This window comes from Meleagris gallopavo, chromosome Z (assembly GCF_000146605.3).
Source record: "Meleagris gallopavo isolate NT-WF06-2002-E0010 breed Aviagen turkey brand Nicholas breeding stock chromosome Z, Turkey_5.1, whole genome shotgun sequence".
Taxonomy (NCBI): domain Eukaryota; kingdom Metazoa; phylum Chordata; class Aves; order Galliformes; family Phasianidae; genus Meleagris; species Meleagris gallopavo.
This window is the reverse complement of record NC_015041.2, coordinates 41,530,119-41,547,451: the sequence shown is the minus strand read 5'-3', so window position 1 is coordinate 41,547,451 and position 17,333 is coordinate 41,530,119. Positions and strand designations below refer to the sequence as shown.

Here is a 17,333-nt window from a genome sequence, read left to right as displayed (position 1 = left end):
AAAAAAAAAAAAAATCCCACAACTGAGAGGGTAAATAATAAAATATTCCCACAATGAGCAATGTATTAGTAGGGGCCAGAACTCCAAACACATTTTTCAGTCTGAGACTAACTCAGAGTAATTTTAAAACTAATTAACAAGCTAATCTTTTCCCCCTTCCCCCAGGAAATCTGCTCTGGACAAACCAGAACATACCCACTCTAAAATTCATACTGGGTTTCTTGCCAGTCACTACAGGGCTTATTCCAACAAACCAGAACGTTTTAGCAATACAACCAAATACATGTTTATGGCTGAAGACCAAGGTGGTACTTATTTCATGGAAACTTTCCTTTTTACTGGTCATTCTTAAGACACTATAAGATTTCACTAAAAATAACAAGCTAGCAACAACCATCATAAGACATGTAAAACTGAATACATTTACTCATTTATGGACTTTTCAGACAAAAAACTCCAAGTAGGCACTCTCATAGCATTTGCCTTAAAACAGCCCAGTTGCAAAGCCCACAACACAACCTCAGCTAAGACAGCACGTACGTGGTGGACAGATGCATTCCCTGCCAAGGACCACAGCTGTCATCTCCAATTGTGCATCCTGGAAGCTTCCTAGCTTTGTGTCAGAACAAAGCTGATGTGATCACCACCCTCCCACACATCTAGGACTCCCCTGCAAAGAAAATCTGTGGGTAGAGGAGCATACAGCTCTCAAATGTTAGTTCTGTTTTGGGCCCTTTGCTACAAGGATATTGAGTTGTTCAAGTATGCTCAGAGAAATGAAGCTGGTGACAAGACTAGAAAAATAAAAGACATATAAGGAGTTACAGAGGGAGCTGGGGTTGTTTCTCCTGTTTCTACTTGTTCTCTCTCCTGGAGAAGAATAGGCTGAAGGGAGATCACTGTCTATCTGAACTACACGAAAGGATCCTGCAGCAAAGAGGGTGTTGGGTTCTCTCCTCAGGTGACAAATGATAGGAGAAAAGAAGAAATGGTCTCAAGTTGCACCACGGGTGAGCTGGATTGGATATTAAGATATTCTTCATGAACACTATGGTCAAGCACTGAAATGGGCTCCCCAGAGATGTGGTGAAGTACTCATCACTGGAAGTATATGAGAGATGTATTAACGTGTTACTGAAGAATGATGGCATTTAGTAGATCAGGTTGATGGTTGAACTTGAACATCCTGGAAGGTCTTTTCTAATCTGGATGACTCTAGGATTCTGAAATCCCTGTGGAAACCAAGAAGCATGGCAGCTTCCTGATGGGGAGCTGGCCAGAAAATCAGGACAAAGCTACTGTTAGGTTCACACTGTTACAGCATGATGTAAGAGAAATAGCAAAAAAGGCTGTATTTTTATTTGAAGAAGCTGATTTAAAGGGTTATGCCCTACAGCTCATGCACACTACCATAATACAAAATGCACTGATGTCACACAACCAAATTAGCTGCTCTATTAGATGCATCCTAAAATGTGCATTTGTGCATTAAATCTTTCACAGAAGAGATGTAATCTCCTCTGATTTTCATAATATTCTGAACAACATTAAATATACAGTATGCATGCTTCTGGAAATGATCCCAGTAATAGCCATTTCTATTTTATTTGTCTCTGTAGGAAAAAAAAACAAAGCACTTTAGAGAGCAAAAAAAAAACACCCTTTTTTTTTAAAAAAGGCTATCTGCTCTATAACTATACCTTAATTTCCATAACTGTACTGGCTTCAGTTTCTACATTTCTACTTCATCTAAAGTGAAGAAAATGGCAAATAATTTAGTCAGTTCAACAACTCTGCTGAAATGCTTTGAAGGCCATTTTTGGAGGCGATACCAGGTGGCACTGCCCCATGCCACAGCCTGCTTTGACCAAAGCACCCCAGATTAGTTTCAATTTTCTTGCCTATTAAGAACCATAATTTCCCACTGAAAAAAGTTCTCCATGCCTGATGGGTCCCTCTCAAGAGGAACTCCTTCCTCAGAGTATGGGCTTGAGGACACAGCCAACCCAAGGAGAGTCCTGAGGTCATGATCAATTTCTTAATTTCTGGGGCTCCTCTGGCAAACGCAAAGGACATGTTTGGATATAATACATCCATGGCAAAGAGCTACACTCCCAAACAGCTGCTCAGCAATAAGCCCAAGTGAATCAATCTATGACGTACTTGGAGATCTTCCCTCCTAGGCACAACAGCCACAGACAAAGCAAGAGCTAGCTGCTGATGATCCATCTTACAGAGAACTCAGAACCAGGGAAGCATCACCTACTAAGCGCTCGCTTCAGCGCAAGGCATTAAAACAAACAAAATATAATAATCCTACTTTCATATCGCAATTTATGCTATTTATGCTTTCTTCCTTTTGTTTCCAATGTTCTCATGCAGAATTTAGCATATGATTCTATTCCTATTAATGGCGATCCCAGTGCAAACAAATAAAAAGAAACTACTACTGGAAAACTAAACCAGGAAACAAGTGAAAGTCAGTGAAAATACAATCTAATGGTCGTTAGGCACACATCACAAACAGGGTAAATTTTACAAACGGGAAGTCCCATTTGGCTTGCCTTTTACTCACCGTTTGATGATTTCGGTCACAGTAGCGCAGTCCAAAGTAATCTATCTCCACTAGGTTTAAGTGACGAAATACGTAGCCCAGGACAACCGACCCTTTCGTTGACTTCTGTGGGAAAGAATTTACACAGCCTTTTCACTAAGATGCTCTGCTGTTGTCCTCTATGTGCAGTGGCATTCATGCATTGTCAGCTTTTTCTAAAAACAGGACGCAGTTCCTCAAAATTTCAGGTATGCAGAACTGTTTTTCTCTGGTACACCTTTAAGCAAGCATTCTGTAAATATCTTCAGGTAGTGGCAGGTGCACAGATAGAAAATATACAGTAAACAACAAAAAAAAAACAACACAGGAGTACTTGCATTATATGATGTTCTTTTTTTCTTGCAAATTTCTGTACTCTGATCAAAATTCTAATCCTTGTGATATATGTCCATTCTAAAATCATACGCTTCCTTCAAATATGGGTCTGTCACACATAATTTGACACTGAAAATCAGGAAGCTAAATTGTCCTTAAGACAATAATAATTAGCATAATTAGCTACTCTTTTACTCCTGTTTGTAAAGCAGATTACACTGAATGTGTTTTCATTTATATTGTTTTTGATAGAAGTAGGAGCAATCCTATACCCAGAATCGAAATAACACCACTATTTTCTTGAATAGTAATTAACTTGAAGATCTATTCCAGCATTAGCAAACAGTGCTGGGGACAAGACTATATAAAGCATTATACTGTTGATAATGAAATATAGTGAGTTTGCCTCCACCTGAAAGCCTCTGACTTGTTGCTTTACCTGGCAGCCAACACAACTAACAGGCTAGAAAGATGAGAATAATTATAGACCGACGACTCTTCAGAATCAGTTCTAGCCTTTCACTGCTATAGTCATAAATTCCACATGAAAATATGGAAATAACTCATAATTAGGTTTTGGTTAACTGCTTGATAGTTAACCATTGAAAGATGCAATGCCAATAACCAATTCACAGTAGATTTCATAAACCAATTTGCATCCTCTTTAATCCTCTAGATTGTAATAAAAACACCAGAGAGACGAAGCAGGAAGTGGAGACTGTGAAATATCGTTTGTATTATTTTACTTTTTAGCCTAGGAATAAATAATTTCAAAAATAAAATGGCAAATTTTAACTATAAGGACAAAAAAATGTCCACACTGGCAAGCTCTGCTAGTGAACTTTCAGTCACAAAATGACAAGGAAGACACACCCATTCCTTTTCAGCAGGTGCATCTAGTGAGTACCTGTGCCTAGTCACATTGGCAAGGTCAACACAAATTCTCAGATGACTGACCACAATCTAAGGCAGCAGTGGCAATGTAAACTTCTATTGCAATGTATCCTTCCAAGCAACTAGAATCAGATGCAACTTCAGCATGTAGTGTGAGACAATTATCCACAAAAGAGAAAATAATTTAGGGAAAGGCATAAAGATAAATGGATAATCTCTAAACACTTTCAACATGTTGAAGAAAGCACATCAGTACAACGGTTTTATTAACAGATTCCTTAACAACAAACTGAACTTGGTTTTAAGAACAACATAAGGCAAGAATCATCCTTCATCAACAATCAAACCACTTCAACAATTCATTTTATTATCAGACCAAAAAAAAAAGTAATCCAGAGGCAAAACTGGAGCAGACAATTTTCAGATCAGACATGTTACAATAACAACACACACTCCTGGAAGCAATCAAAGACACTAAAATAACACAGAACTTGGGGGACTGGATTAGATGACCTTTCAGTTTCTCTTCCAATCCCTGATATTTTGTGATTCTGTGATTAAACTAGTCAGTTACTCAATTCTCCACAATTACACAATTCAGGATTCAGCTTGCCTTCTTGGCAGGCAGTTTTTCAGTCAGCTTAGGTAAGTTGTGGATTCTGCTGGAGTCCTCAGAGAGTTTTGCTCCTGTGGTGGCTAAGCACTGGCTGTTGTCCCTGAAAAGGACAGGTTTCACACCTGATTTAGTGAAATTAAAGACTCCCTTATTTCTGTTCAGAGATTAATGTGTAAAAGCCTTTTATTTTCATGCATTTTACTTCAATTTCTTGGCTGAGAAAGAATATAAATGCTTGTTCATTTATTCTCTCCACACAGCTCAGTTATCATTCCCATGGCAGTCGTTCCTGCAGAAACAGGCAATCCAGATGAGGCAAAATGCTTTGCAGCAGCAGGCAGTTCCCCACATCTATGACAAGAAGATGTTGGCTGTCTTCAGCCAACCATGCTGGGTGCCACTACCTCCACAGCCCTTCCCAGCAATGTCTTTCATATCCTGTCATGTGCTTTGCAGGCAGTCCTGAGCCAGAGGACTGCAGAGGGAAGTGTCATCCCCTGCCTCTCATCCTATCCTCACCTGCATTAATCTCATATTTTCCCAGCACGGAGGATTTCATTCACAGCATACAGCACTGAAAAAACTACATAATCCAACCTGTATTAAGCTCAGACTTGCATTCTGAGAGGGTAAGCCCAAGTATGTTTGAAAATTTCATCACCAATGCTCGCAAGAGAGAACAAAGAATCGTTCAAATGAGTCATAACATCTTGCTCTACATGTTAGCACTGTGGCTTCATTAAACCAGAAAGGCAGGTTTCTACTGGCTAAAGAAAATGACAGGCATAATATAAAGGAGAGATCTGATTTTAGTTGTATTATTTCCATCAAAAAGAAACAAATCCTTTAAAAATAGTATAGTGCAATACTTGAACATATTCACATTATATGCATGTAGTCAGCAGGAATTATTCTTTTCCACTGCTCTCCATTTTAAATCCCCCATGAGTTTTTTCTGCTTTACATTTGTTGTTTGTTTATTGTTGTTGTTGTTTTAATTTTTTCCTCTGTGTTGCACCCTCCTTTGTATTGTAGCAATGCAAGCCTAATCAAATTCATACTCAACATTAGATGAATTTAAAGAGAAAGCAAGATGCACATCAGTGTCTGTCCCAGAGGCACTATAGTTCCTCTCCCATGAGGAAAGGAATGTAGGCATTGAAGCCTTTATTTACTAAAAACAAAATAAAGCACAACATTGTAACATCATCTTTATTAGTTCAAGCACCCACTGTAAATCTTTCTCCTGAAAGCAATTCAACCCACAGAGTCTAACTCTTACCCTCATAAATGTTGGGGAAGATGCAGATGAGCTCAAGTCCCTACAAGAAAGCTTAAAATTTCAGTTTTACACAGCTGCTGTCTTCTGATATGTCTGCCTTTTCCCCACCACCATTAAGTCCAACATCTCTTCCCCTGTAGCTCAAGGTAAGAAAAGACCAAATAACACCAGTTTACCATCACCTTCTATATGTACAAGCAGCAAGGCACGGGACTCTAGATCCAAGTTCTTGGTGGTCATCAGTATTGAATAAGTACCCCATCTTTCCAGGGCAGTCAACCTGCCAGGCCTCAATTTGTACAATGCATGTTCAAGCAGAGAAGGTATTTACATTAACAATCTTTAATATTTACAATTATTCAACTAGATGAAACAGCTTGACCTCTATTTGCAGTATGCATGTTCACACACGATAATTTTAAATTAGTGCTATTTTATATGTGCAATCATTCTCTTCCAAAAATACTGCATAAGTAAACACTGCATAAGCTGAGGATCTAACACAGGCAAGTGCAATAGCACCATTGGTCCTAAGTACACATCATACAAATGTACCACCTGAATTATAAAAATCCATTTCCACCTTCCCTTGTCTTTTATTGACATTAGACAAATCAACTTGTAATCAGCTTTTTATTTCCTGAGAACATCTCACAAGTTTATAGATGTATGGACAGATTTCCCCATCTACGCTCCTTGATACAGCGCCTGCTCCATTTCTGAAATGTCAACAATTTGTTGCTTTTACCAATGGGAAACTAATTGATTCTACTTAAGACACGCCATTCTAGAAAAATGTCCAAAGCTACATCTTACTTGCCTTTTCTGTAACAGTTTCACATATCCCAAATTTATAGATACCATTCAAAAATCTGCTTTAGTGACAATTCCTTAACAGAGGTGAAAATTCCAAGTGGTAGAATCTCAAACCGGTTAAACCTCTCCCCTTTAACTATTGCCTACAGTGCACTTAGATGCCTAGTTACAGATAAGTAAGTATAAACTGACTTACTTCACTATGCAAAAATACCCACAAAAAGCTGAAATAAATATTTATCAAAATATTTGGATTATAGGAAACTACTTCAGCTCAGTTGACTTCCTTACAGAAGATATGTAAGAATTTCAGCAAGCAATAAAACTTAGAGCAGCCCGAGACTACAACTGTACCCCAAGTACCACCAAAATTACTCAAAATTGTGCAATGCCATCTCAGTTTAGTTTATACCATAGTAGCATTTGTAATCCAGGGCAGTCAGCTTCAAATCACGCAGACAAAACACTGAGCCACACCACCAGATAAACATAAGCAACTAAGCAACGATATTTCTACAGTTGTGCAATGCGTACACACACATGCACTGTAAGAAGTGCTCCAAGTTCAGTGAAGTCAGCAAAGGGGTGTTAGAGCAAGCAAGAGTAATGGAAAGACAGATAACTTTTTGAAACGTAATTCAATACTTGATAATGCTTTACAATTAATCTCTTCTCAAGTATGAAAGACATTTTGTAAAACTGTAGCAACTACTTCCGTAGGAAAAGTTTCAGGCCACATCATTTTTGTTTAAAAAACTGTTCACTAATCTATCTGCTAACAATAAAACTATTCACTTCATCAATACCTATGTTTACCATTTGATGAGTTACATTACCTACAATAACATGTTTCTACTTCACATTTTATTTTAAAGGACTCCTCTGCACTGACAGATCCTACCCACAAAAGCAGGGCTGTGTGTAGCAATATGCACACTGGGAATGATGCAGAGGACTGCAAAGAGATCTTCTGCTCCAGACAAAGATTTGAACTTCCAAGTAATTTCTTCCTATCTTTAATTCTTAAATATCTAGTGGGGGGAAGAAGTATATAGAAAAAAATTGAGAATTTGACAAGTGGTGTCCCCACTTATTGGTGCTCTTTAATATCTTCATTAATGACATGGATAGTGGGGTCAAGTGCACCCTCAGCAAGCTAGCTGATGACACCAAGCTGTGGGGTGCAGTTGAAATACCAGGGGAACAGGATGCCATTCACAGGGACCTAGACAGGCTTGAGTCGTGGGCCCATGTGAGCCCCATGAGGTATTGCACCTGGGTTGCGGCAATCCCCATTACCCAAACTGGGTACAAATACAAACTGGGGGATGAAAGGATTGACATCAGCCCAGCCAGCCATGTGCCCTCACAGCCCAGAAAGCCAACCAAATCCTGGGCTGCATCAAAAGAAGCGCAGCAGCAGGGCAAGGGAGGTGAACCTACCCCTTTACTCTGCACTGGTGAGACCTCACCGAGACTACTGCACTAAGACATGGTGCCCTCAGTGCAGGAGAGACACCTACCTGTTGGAGCACATCCAGAACAGGGCCACAAAAATGATCCAAGGGACAGAACACCTCTCTTACAAGGACAGGCTAAGAGAGCTTAGGCTCTTTGGTCTGGAGAAGAGAAGGTACTGAGGTGACCTGATAGTGGTCTTTCAGCATCTGAGGGAGAGCTACAGTAAAGGAGACAGACTCTTTAGCAGGTCTGTGGCAACAGAACAAGAAGAAATGGTTTCAACCTCAAAGAGGGTAGAGTTAGGTTAAATATAAGGAAAAACTCTTTTACAATGAGAGTGGTGAGGCACTGGAACAGGTCGCCAGTGATGCAGTTGATGCCCCATCCCTGAATACTTTCAAAGTGAGGCTGGATAAGGCCCTGGGCAACTTGATCTAGCTGTTTGTCCCTGTTCTTCGCAGGGGAATTGGACTAGATGGGCCTCAGAGGTTCTTTCCAACTCTAAGAATTCTGTAATTCTATAATTTATTTGGTAATTGCCGTCATTCAGTTCCTGATCTTGTGATCTGAGCTTAGAAAAGACTTAGACAAAGAGAGTGAATGATGCAGGTAAACACATAAAAATCAGTGTGAAATGACAAAAGTACAAGCCAGAAAGTAGCAGAAATAATTATTCCAAGGGACAGAGAAAGAGGTAATTTACACTTACGAGTCACTGTATGAAAACACAATCAAGAGATCAACATTGACAGCAGGGCTGATGAAGGCGAGGATTCCAAGTTTGGACTTTGCTTGGAGTAAGAAAGAGTAAGAGGGTGCCTTGCTTTTTGGTCAGCCTTGTGGTGCTTTGTACAAACAAGCTCCCACAGGTATGGTATGCTCTGACAGTACAGCTATTCATTCCAAATGAAAGAATTGCCAAAACAGAAGATTAACAAGATGTATGCTGATCTTTTCTCCCTCTCATTCTTCTGGTTTCTTAGAAAAAGAAGACAGAACAGCAACAACAAAGCAATTCAAACAGTTTGAGCCAACTTAACTAGAGCATAACTGCAGGACTGCTCTGTTTAGAAGCTGAAGTGGTGAAACTTTGAAAGAATGAGCATCTCCTCTCTAGTTTTTACACTTTTCCTCCTGAAAGCTTTTCAGTATTTAGATCTACGAGCATTCCCCCTTGACAAGCAGTTAGCCAAAGTAGGCGACATGTCTAAATTATTCATTCTTGTACTTTAAAACTGCAATGTGTAACAAGCTTAATGTTCTCTATACAACATCTAATTTAACAGAAGTGTTTACAATGATGTCCGCATGAAAAAGTGAGCAATGTTAGAAGGGAGGCTTTGGTATCTGAGATGCTCTCCCCTTGGGCCCCAAGGCAAAAATTACAAAAACTTTCAGATGTGGCATAGAACCATAAATACCAGGAACAGCAAATTTAACTGTAAGATTTGTATTAAATCCCTAAGTTCTATTTTCTGTGTATACTGATAGAGCCACCATCAGTTCAGGTAAAACATAAAAAGAAACAACCCAAACAAGGAAAAAAGAAAAAGCACCAAATTGAAAATAAAAGTGTTTCAAAATACATTCATTGCAATGCAAGACAAAATAAGCAACAAAGGTATTAAAAATTGCATTTAAAATAGTTTCAATGAGTAGAAAAACATTTTGTAGATATCACATCAAGACAATTAAGAAGAAACCAGTTTGAAATTTGAAATAAATCTGCCAAAAAATGAATCCAAGATCTTTTTTGTGTAAGGAGAAAACTCTGCCAAGGCTGCCCCAGCAAGGGAAGGTGAGCTGTGTGCTGGAACACTGCTGGGCAGAACAGCCAGGCTCAGGCATCACACGCTGGAAGGATGGACAGTGCCTTCCCACTCCCCAGTTCTGGAGCATCTCTCCACAGTCCTTTGCAGCATTCCAGTGTGCAAATAGCCACAGGGCCCTGCTGTTCCGTTCAGGATCCATCACTGCAGAGGAATCCTTTGAAAATAAATCCCAGACGGCCTGTGAGAAATGTCTGCATCATGAATTCACAGAGTCACAGAACTGTAGAGGTTGGAAGTTACGTTTAGAGACTGAATCCAGTCCCCTGATAAAGCAGGTTCCCTCCAGTAAGTCACACAGGAAAGCATTTGGACAGGTCTTGAAAATCTCCAGGAGACTTCACAGCTTCTCTAGGCAGTCTATGCCAGTGCTGCATCACTTGGACAATAAAGAAGTCCTTCCATACGTTACTATGGAACTTCCTGTGTTCCAGTTTCTGCCTGTTGCCCCTTGTTCTATTGGTGCATGCCACCAGAGAGTCCACTTTCACTGACTTGACTCCTGTACTTTAGATATTTATAGACAGTTATAGGATCCCCAGTCAGCCTTCTCTTCTCCAGACTGAAGTATCTCAGGTCTCTCAGCCTTTCCTATATGGGAGAAGCTGCAGGCCATTTATTATCTTTGTTGCTCTCTACTCTTTCTAGGAGATTCTTGTCTTGTCTAAACTAAGAAACCCAGATCTGAACACAGCACTGCAGATGTGGCCTCACCAGGGCAGAGGAGAGGGGGAGGATCACCTCTCTCAACCTGTTGGCCACACTCTTTTTAATCCACCTAAGTATATGACTGGCCTTCTTGGCCACAAGGGCACACTGCTGGCTCACGGCCATCTTGCTGTCCACCAGAACACCCAGGTCCTTCTCTGCAGAGCTCTCTTCCAGCTGCTCAGCCTCTAACCTCTGATGCATACAGTTATTCTCTCCACTACACTTGCTCTTGTTGAACCTCATTAGGTTCCTCTCTACCCAACCGTCCAGTTTGTTCAGGTCTCACTGAATGGCATCACAGCCTTATGGTGTGTCAGCCACTCCTCCCAAGTTTGCATCATCAGCAAACTTGCTGCAGGTGGAATCTATCCCTTCATTCAAGTCACTGATGAAGATGTTTAACAAGACCAGACCTAGCACTGAGGAACACCGCTGGTTACAGGCCTCCAACTGGAGATTCCGACACTGATCACAACCCTCTAAGCACTGCCAGTCATTTTTCAATCTCACTGTCCACCCATCCATCCCCTACTTCCTAAGCTTCATTGTAATAATGTTGTGTGAGACAGTGTCAAATGCCTTGCTGAAGTCAAAGTATAGAACATCCACTGCTCTCTCTCCATTTACCCAGCATGCCACAACATCATAGAAGACTATTGGGTTGGTCAAGAATGATTACTTCTCTTGCTGAAATCTATGTTCACTATTCTCAGTAATTTTCTCTTCCATTTGTTTGGAGATGACATCCAGAATGAGCTGTTCAATCACTTTTCCAGGAATGGAGGTAGGGTTGACAGGCCTGTAGTTGCCATGATCATCCTTCTTGCCCTTTCTGAATTTGCATGTGCTCATCTTCTACCTCACAAGGTGCTTGCAGAGCACATCTATAGCATTTCTAATTGGGTTACGAGAGCATCCACCTGGTATTTTCATTTGCTGCTCTCCCGCAGTTTAAGCAACGTTTTTCTTTTCACATGTCAATTGCAAACTGATGGTTTGGTACCGAATTCTGTGGAGTCAACACTACAGCCAACTGACTCCCTTTAAGTGCATTTAACATGTAATTTGTACACAAAAATGTTTATTTTCAGCATGTGTTTGAACAGGTGTCATTTGTGTTTGCTACATTCTCCAAAAAGATTTTTTAGGACTAAAATAGTTTTCATTATTTAAAAGTTTTATTTCCAACTTGATGCAGATGAACTTCTTGTTTTGATACATGCTAGAAATTTGCTTACTACTGCAGTATTAATAGAAGGCTAGTAGTTACTTTTGTTATCCTAAAAAAGCACATAGCTTTTCTATAAAGCTTTTGTAATTCAACTGCTACAATACTTCCCGTTGAATTGATCTGACTCTACTTAGACTTAATTCTTACTGAAATTTGTCATGAAATGGAAATTTGTTCGAAAAAATAAAGACTGAAGTTTAAGAAAAATTTTCTAAGATCACTACAGAGAAAGAATTTTTGCCCTAGAAGTGGTTTTCTAGATATGTCTAGAAGCAAGTCCAGACCACAAAACAAATAAACAAATAAATAAATAAATAACAACCATGTTTGCATCGAGACAAGAATAATTTATTCATTAGCAGAATGTAATGGCTGCTAATGGAGTAACTCTACACTCCTTCATTCTCTCTCGCCCCTTCTCAAATTGCCAGTCATCCTGAACAGTTGCTATCCACTGACACATGCTGCACAAGGTCATATTACCATTTCAGCAGTACTGGGCTGCATTCAACTTTAACAACCTTGACTGAAACAAAGCAAAACAAAACAAAACCCCTCCATGGGAAAGGAAGGACTCTGGCAGTCTTGCGAATGCAGCAGAATTAAAATGCCACACCTGGCAGCACAGCCTCTCACTACTCTTTACCACTGGACGAGTCTCCTTGCCCCCTCACAGTAAGGGTGCCTCATTCAAATGTCATTCAATTCCTGAATCACTGCAGATTTCAGCTCTGCATACTCAGATGCACCATAATTCAAGACCAGTTTTTTGAAGAATGACATCCCTGCACACTGAAACAAAACAAACAAAACAACACACAATGCAAGCACCAAAGTCAAATGGTAACATATACAATTAAAAAAAAAAAGAAGAAGAAAAAAAAAAAGACAGAAAAAAGCAACTTGCAGACTACCCATCCAGGCTCTTGCAGGCACACTGGTGCTACCACCAGTTCTTCTCTTTGCCACACTGATCATTCCGCACTGCACTTCTTCACTCCCTCCTACCAGTCTGGCCTTTGCCCCCACAAGGATCAGGCTAGGACATTTTTCCACAGTGCTGTTCCACAGGACAAGTAACAGAGGCAAGCTGCTTTGACAGCCAAACAATTTTTTCACTGCTTCTCTCTTGGAAATTGTTTTGAATGAAGCTTTGTAAAATGACAGAATTCAAGACGTGGTGATTGGTATATCTACAAATAAATCAAGCAATGTCAGTTGTGGTTGCAAACTTCTCTGTAAGAACTTTCATTCAGAAAGGTCCCACAAGATTTTCAGACTGAATTTACAGATATTTCACAGGTTTCATGAAGAAGTCAGGATTGTACTGGATGAGTTTTTGAGTGTGGAGCTCTAGTGATAACCCAACTTTCATACACAATACTTCACCTCTGAAAAACTGCAGAAGAATATATTCTGCCCACTCTGTAGGGAAGCTACAGCACATTTTAGGCAGCCTTGTTCCCCCTGTGTCATCCATTCCTTTTCCGATTTACGAATTAAACTTTTGAAATAGTAATGTGATCATAATCCCAGTTATGCAGACATGGAAACTGCCTTCTCAATGCCTAGTCCTCATCCATTCCCTAAAACTAATATATTTTGAAGTGGCTTTACATGCTTCCAGAACACTGTATATACATAAGAACACAATTTTGCACATGCTAATGTACAAGAAATTGTGGGTCAGTGTTCAACCTGTCAAGGTAGCTTGGTTATTAATACCAAATCCATGCTGGAAATTTACAGCATACAACACCACAGACTGTTTTCTGAAATATCTTTGTATTAGTTTATCGAGTGAAATTTTCAGATATACCAGTTTTGATTATACAGAAAAGATTTCATATATCTTCTGTATATCTTCAGAGGTCATCCAGAGCTATTTCTCTAACAATGAATGTATGTAATCTATCAATAATAACCCGTAAATTTATCATTAAACTTATCAAAATCTTAACTTACATTTAATGATGGGGAACGGTGTTTTTAATGATGGAAATACAGACTAAAGATCTGCTGTACCCTGGCTTTGAAATCTATTCTTAGATAACATTTTTTGTTTTGATTTAAAACCTAGAAATTGAATATCTTAGATGTACATGGTGGCTGTCTACTTGCATTAACATAAATATTCCACATATTGAAGAAAAAAAGTAAATCAACCCACACTTAATCAGCACTAATGCAATACATCTCCATGAAAGAGAAGACAAACATCATGTAGATCTCCTATCTCCAAAATCAGATTAATTTCTTTCCTATTCAGCAGATTGACACACTGTCAATAACACAAGTATATTAATAACACAGAGAATAATAATATGGCAAATAGAATTCACAGAATCAAACCTTCTTTCTTTACATCCAGTATCACACTAGAGAATATGACTACTCATCAGCAAAATGTTCATGGAAATGTGAGCAGTTAACCCTCCAATGCCTACAGTTTGCATTCTGTGACTAAGGAAAAATGCATCCATCCAGCACCTTCATTACCAGACCCAAGAAGTTAACGAAGAAAATGCCTCAGGCACTTTAATGGGAGTGGTTATTTGTAGTACTCCATGAGTGCTCATACACCTCACTTCAGAAAGGTTTTAAAACCAGTTTTTTGAATACACACATTAATTAAACTACAAGTAAATTCTGAATTAGAAAAAAACTGCTTGTTAAACCAGAAGAAAAAAATATGTGTTTAGAATTTACCAATTATGCAAAAATAACTCGATTAGCTTTTTCATCTGTAGGAATTTTTAAGAATTAGCATGAAAACCTTATCCTGTTTAAATCACTATGAATTTTATCACTGATTTCAGGGAAGATAACTTTGAGGTTATAGATACGATTTCTAGTACTTACACTCCAGCACTTTGGACAAAAGAAGTCAAGCTTCAAGCTAAAATCTGCCTAAGGCCATTAATTGCTAACAGTGGAGCTGACTGACTCACCAGCTCATGCGTTTGAACTAAACTTCCAACTTCCTTCCAATAATTTAACAATGCAACAACTGAAGTTAAATTAAAGCAAAATAAATTATGAAGCCAAAGACTGATAGAAAAACCTTTTCAGTTTAATCCAAAAGCTTGCAGGTAGGCCACTAGTGTACAGTCAGGACTCTACATCAGCATATCTCTAGCGCTGCTGCTATTGCATCCTGCCAGAGAGCAGCAGGCAGACCTCAAATGATTGTGCTTTACAGTAAGCTACTTTGAAGTACTGGAAATGCCCAGTGTAACTCTTTCACTGCAGGCAAATTACACTATGTTCTGTGGACAACACTGTTAAATTTCAAAAAGAAAATCACTGGTTTTGTTTTCAGTTTGCTTGAAGTGTACTAGGTTCTCTTTTTTGAAGCCAATACAATTATTACGAATACAAGGCATCTGACAGCCTTTCTTCTGTTTACATTAAATACAGCTTACTGTGTGATTTTTATTTGTCCTATTCATTTTGAAATACGAAGGCAAAAAAGTAAAATAAAATCTGCCTTCCAGCAGGATGCAGCAAATCAATATCCACCTACATCACAGTAAGGATTTATCCCAGCACCATTTCTGATGGGCTCTGTTCTCAAGCCACCAGAGTGTACCACAGTGCCTCAGCCCCAGGAAATAATCATACAATCTGAAATATCCACAAAACGAATGTGCTCAAATATAAGTCTTACTGAACACAGCAATTTTAACAAATCTAACTGCTTCTCAAACAGTGACCACAGGCACCACACATCCCCTATCTTCCCTGTGTTGAAGAAATGATATATTACAGCCTTCTTGAATGAGAATGTTAGGCTATGAGAGTCTGGTCAGTATTGAAGTAGACAATGTACTAGTTACACTGGAGGATGATCAGTTAAGTGAGCAACAGCACAGCCCTCTTCTGAGACACACATGATATTCAGTTATGCAAAATGTTTGAGATTTTACAAGAAAGTTAAAAAACTCCTGGCCATAGTTAAACTATGAGACATACATCCATATGGTTCATACAATATGAAATCATACATCCAACGAACACCACCATCTGGGGACCAAAGAAGTGGTTTCTCATCACTGTATACTAAAGAAGACTCTTTTAACATATGCCCTCTGTATCACTCTGATTTGGACTACTATTACAGGATTAAATTTTGGTTAAATAAAAGACAATGGGCAAAAACAGAAATACTGCATGTTCTTACTGAAGCTACAAGGAGTGCTCTGAAAGTAATGCCTGCTAATTTTATCATAGTGACCCACAATGTCAGAGGCAGATGCTGGTGGTATGCCAGTAGAGGTTGAACCTTCCCAGCAGTATTCCATTCCATTTAATTGCTGTCTGACAGTTGGCAGCAGAGGAGCAGCCTGACAAAATGGCATCTGACATGGAAGCACATATGAAGCAAAGATGTGTCACTGAATTCCTCCATGCAAAAGAAATGGCACCTGCTGACATCCATCCATACTTGGTGAGTGTTTATGGAGACCAAACAGTGGATGTGAGCATAGTGAGGTGGTGGGTGGTGACAGTGGGTCACCTCTGCTAGTGCAGACTTTTACGAATGCATCACTGGAGAAAATGCAGAGCTAAGGGTGATGAATATGTTAAAAAATAGTGGTTTTGTAGCTGAGAATTTGCTCTATCAAATAGTGTTATTGGGCTCTTTTCATCTGTTATCATTTCCACGGAAATAAATTGGAGGCATTACTTTTGGCATATAAGACATTACTATTATGCACCTGCTTAATTTGAGTTAGAAGAAAAAATTATACTTCTGGTCATGAAACCTAATTTCACATTCATTGCCTAAGGAACACCAGTGCATGGTCACAGATTAACTGAACACTGGCAGGGGAAAAAAAACAATGTTCTGATTTACTAAGACAACACCCTTCTTTGCTGAGAGGTGGTTTCCTAGAACAGGAGAAACTACATCTCACGAGTCTGAGCTTCAGCAAAATATCTGGTTTAGTATTATATAAGAAATTATTTATTAAATTGGATGAAGTATGATTCAGTAAAGGAGCTCTAAAACAGCCAAGAAACTGACTAAACAAACAAACAACAATAATTTTTTCATTTTTTAAGGGATCCTTCTTCCTGAAGGTAGCACAAATGTCACTTTACAGTTTTTAATTGCAGGAATGTGAAAACAAATATCAGTATAAAGCTGTAAGTTAAAGAAAACAGACAGACACACTTTACAGGAAGAAAACTACATGGAGGACAGTGTCTGCAGAAATGAAGTATAAATGGGTAAGGACACCCCTGTCCCTGGTTTTGACAGATTTTGTAAAACTTATTCCACATTCAGAAAACATTCTAGAAACACATGTACCCAATACGAATACATACACTGGAAAAAGGAGATAAAAATAAACAGTGGAAAGAGGTCTGCAAAATTCTCAGCTCATAACAGAGCCTGTATAGACAGGCCATAGGAGTCAATAGGCAGTATTGGTACTCTTTTTTTTTAATTAGGAAGTTTTATAGAAGTAAACTTACAATTCCAATACATTAAAATATTAAGTACCCAAATGTAATTTTATCTTTGAAGGTATAAATACTGAAAATACTAAAAA

General features: G+C 39.0%; 1 protein-coding gene across 1 annotated transcript in view; it reads right to left on the bottom strand.

The window, feature by feature from the left end:
- The window catches only part of EPB41L4A (erythrocyte membrane protein band 4.1 like 4A), a 182,298-nt gene that overhangs the window by 132,536 nt on the left and 32,429 nt on the right, over positions 1–17,333 (bottom strand). The window contains exon 2 of the mRNA XM_019610220.1: positions 2,544–2,680. Coding sequence (XP_019465765.1) covers positions 2,544–2,680 — 137 coding nt within the window. The remainder of the gene's footprint in view (positions 1–2,543; positions 2,681–17,333) is intronic.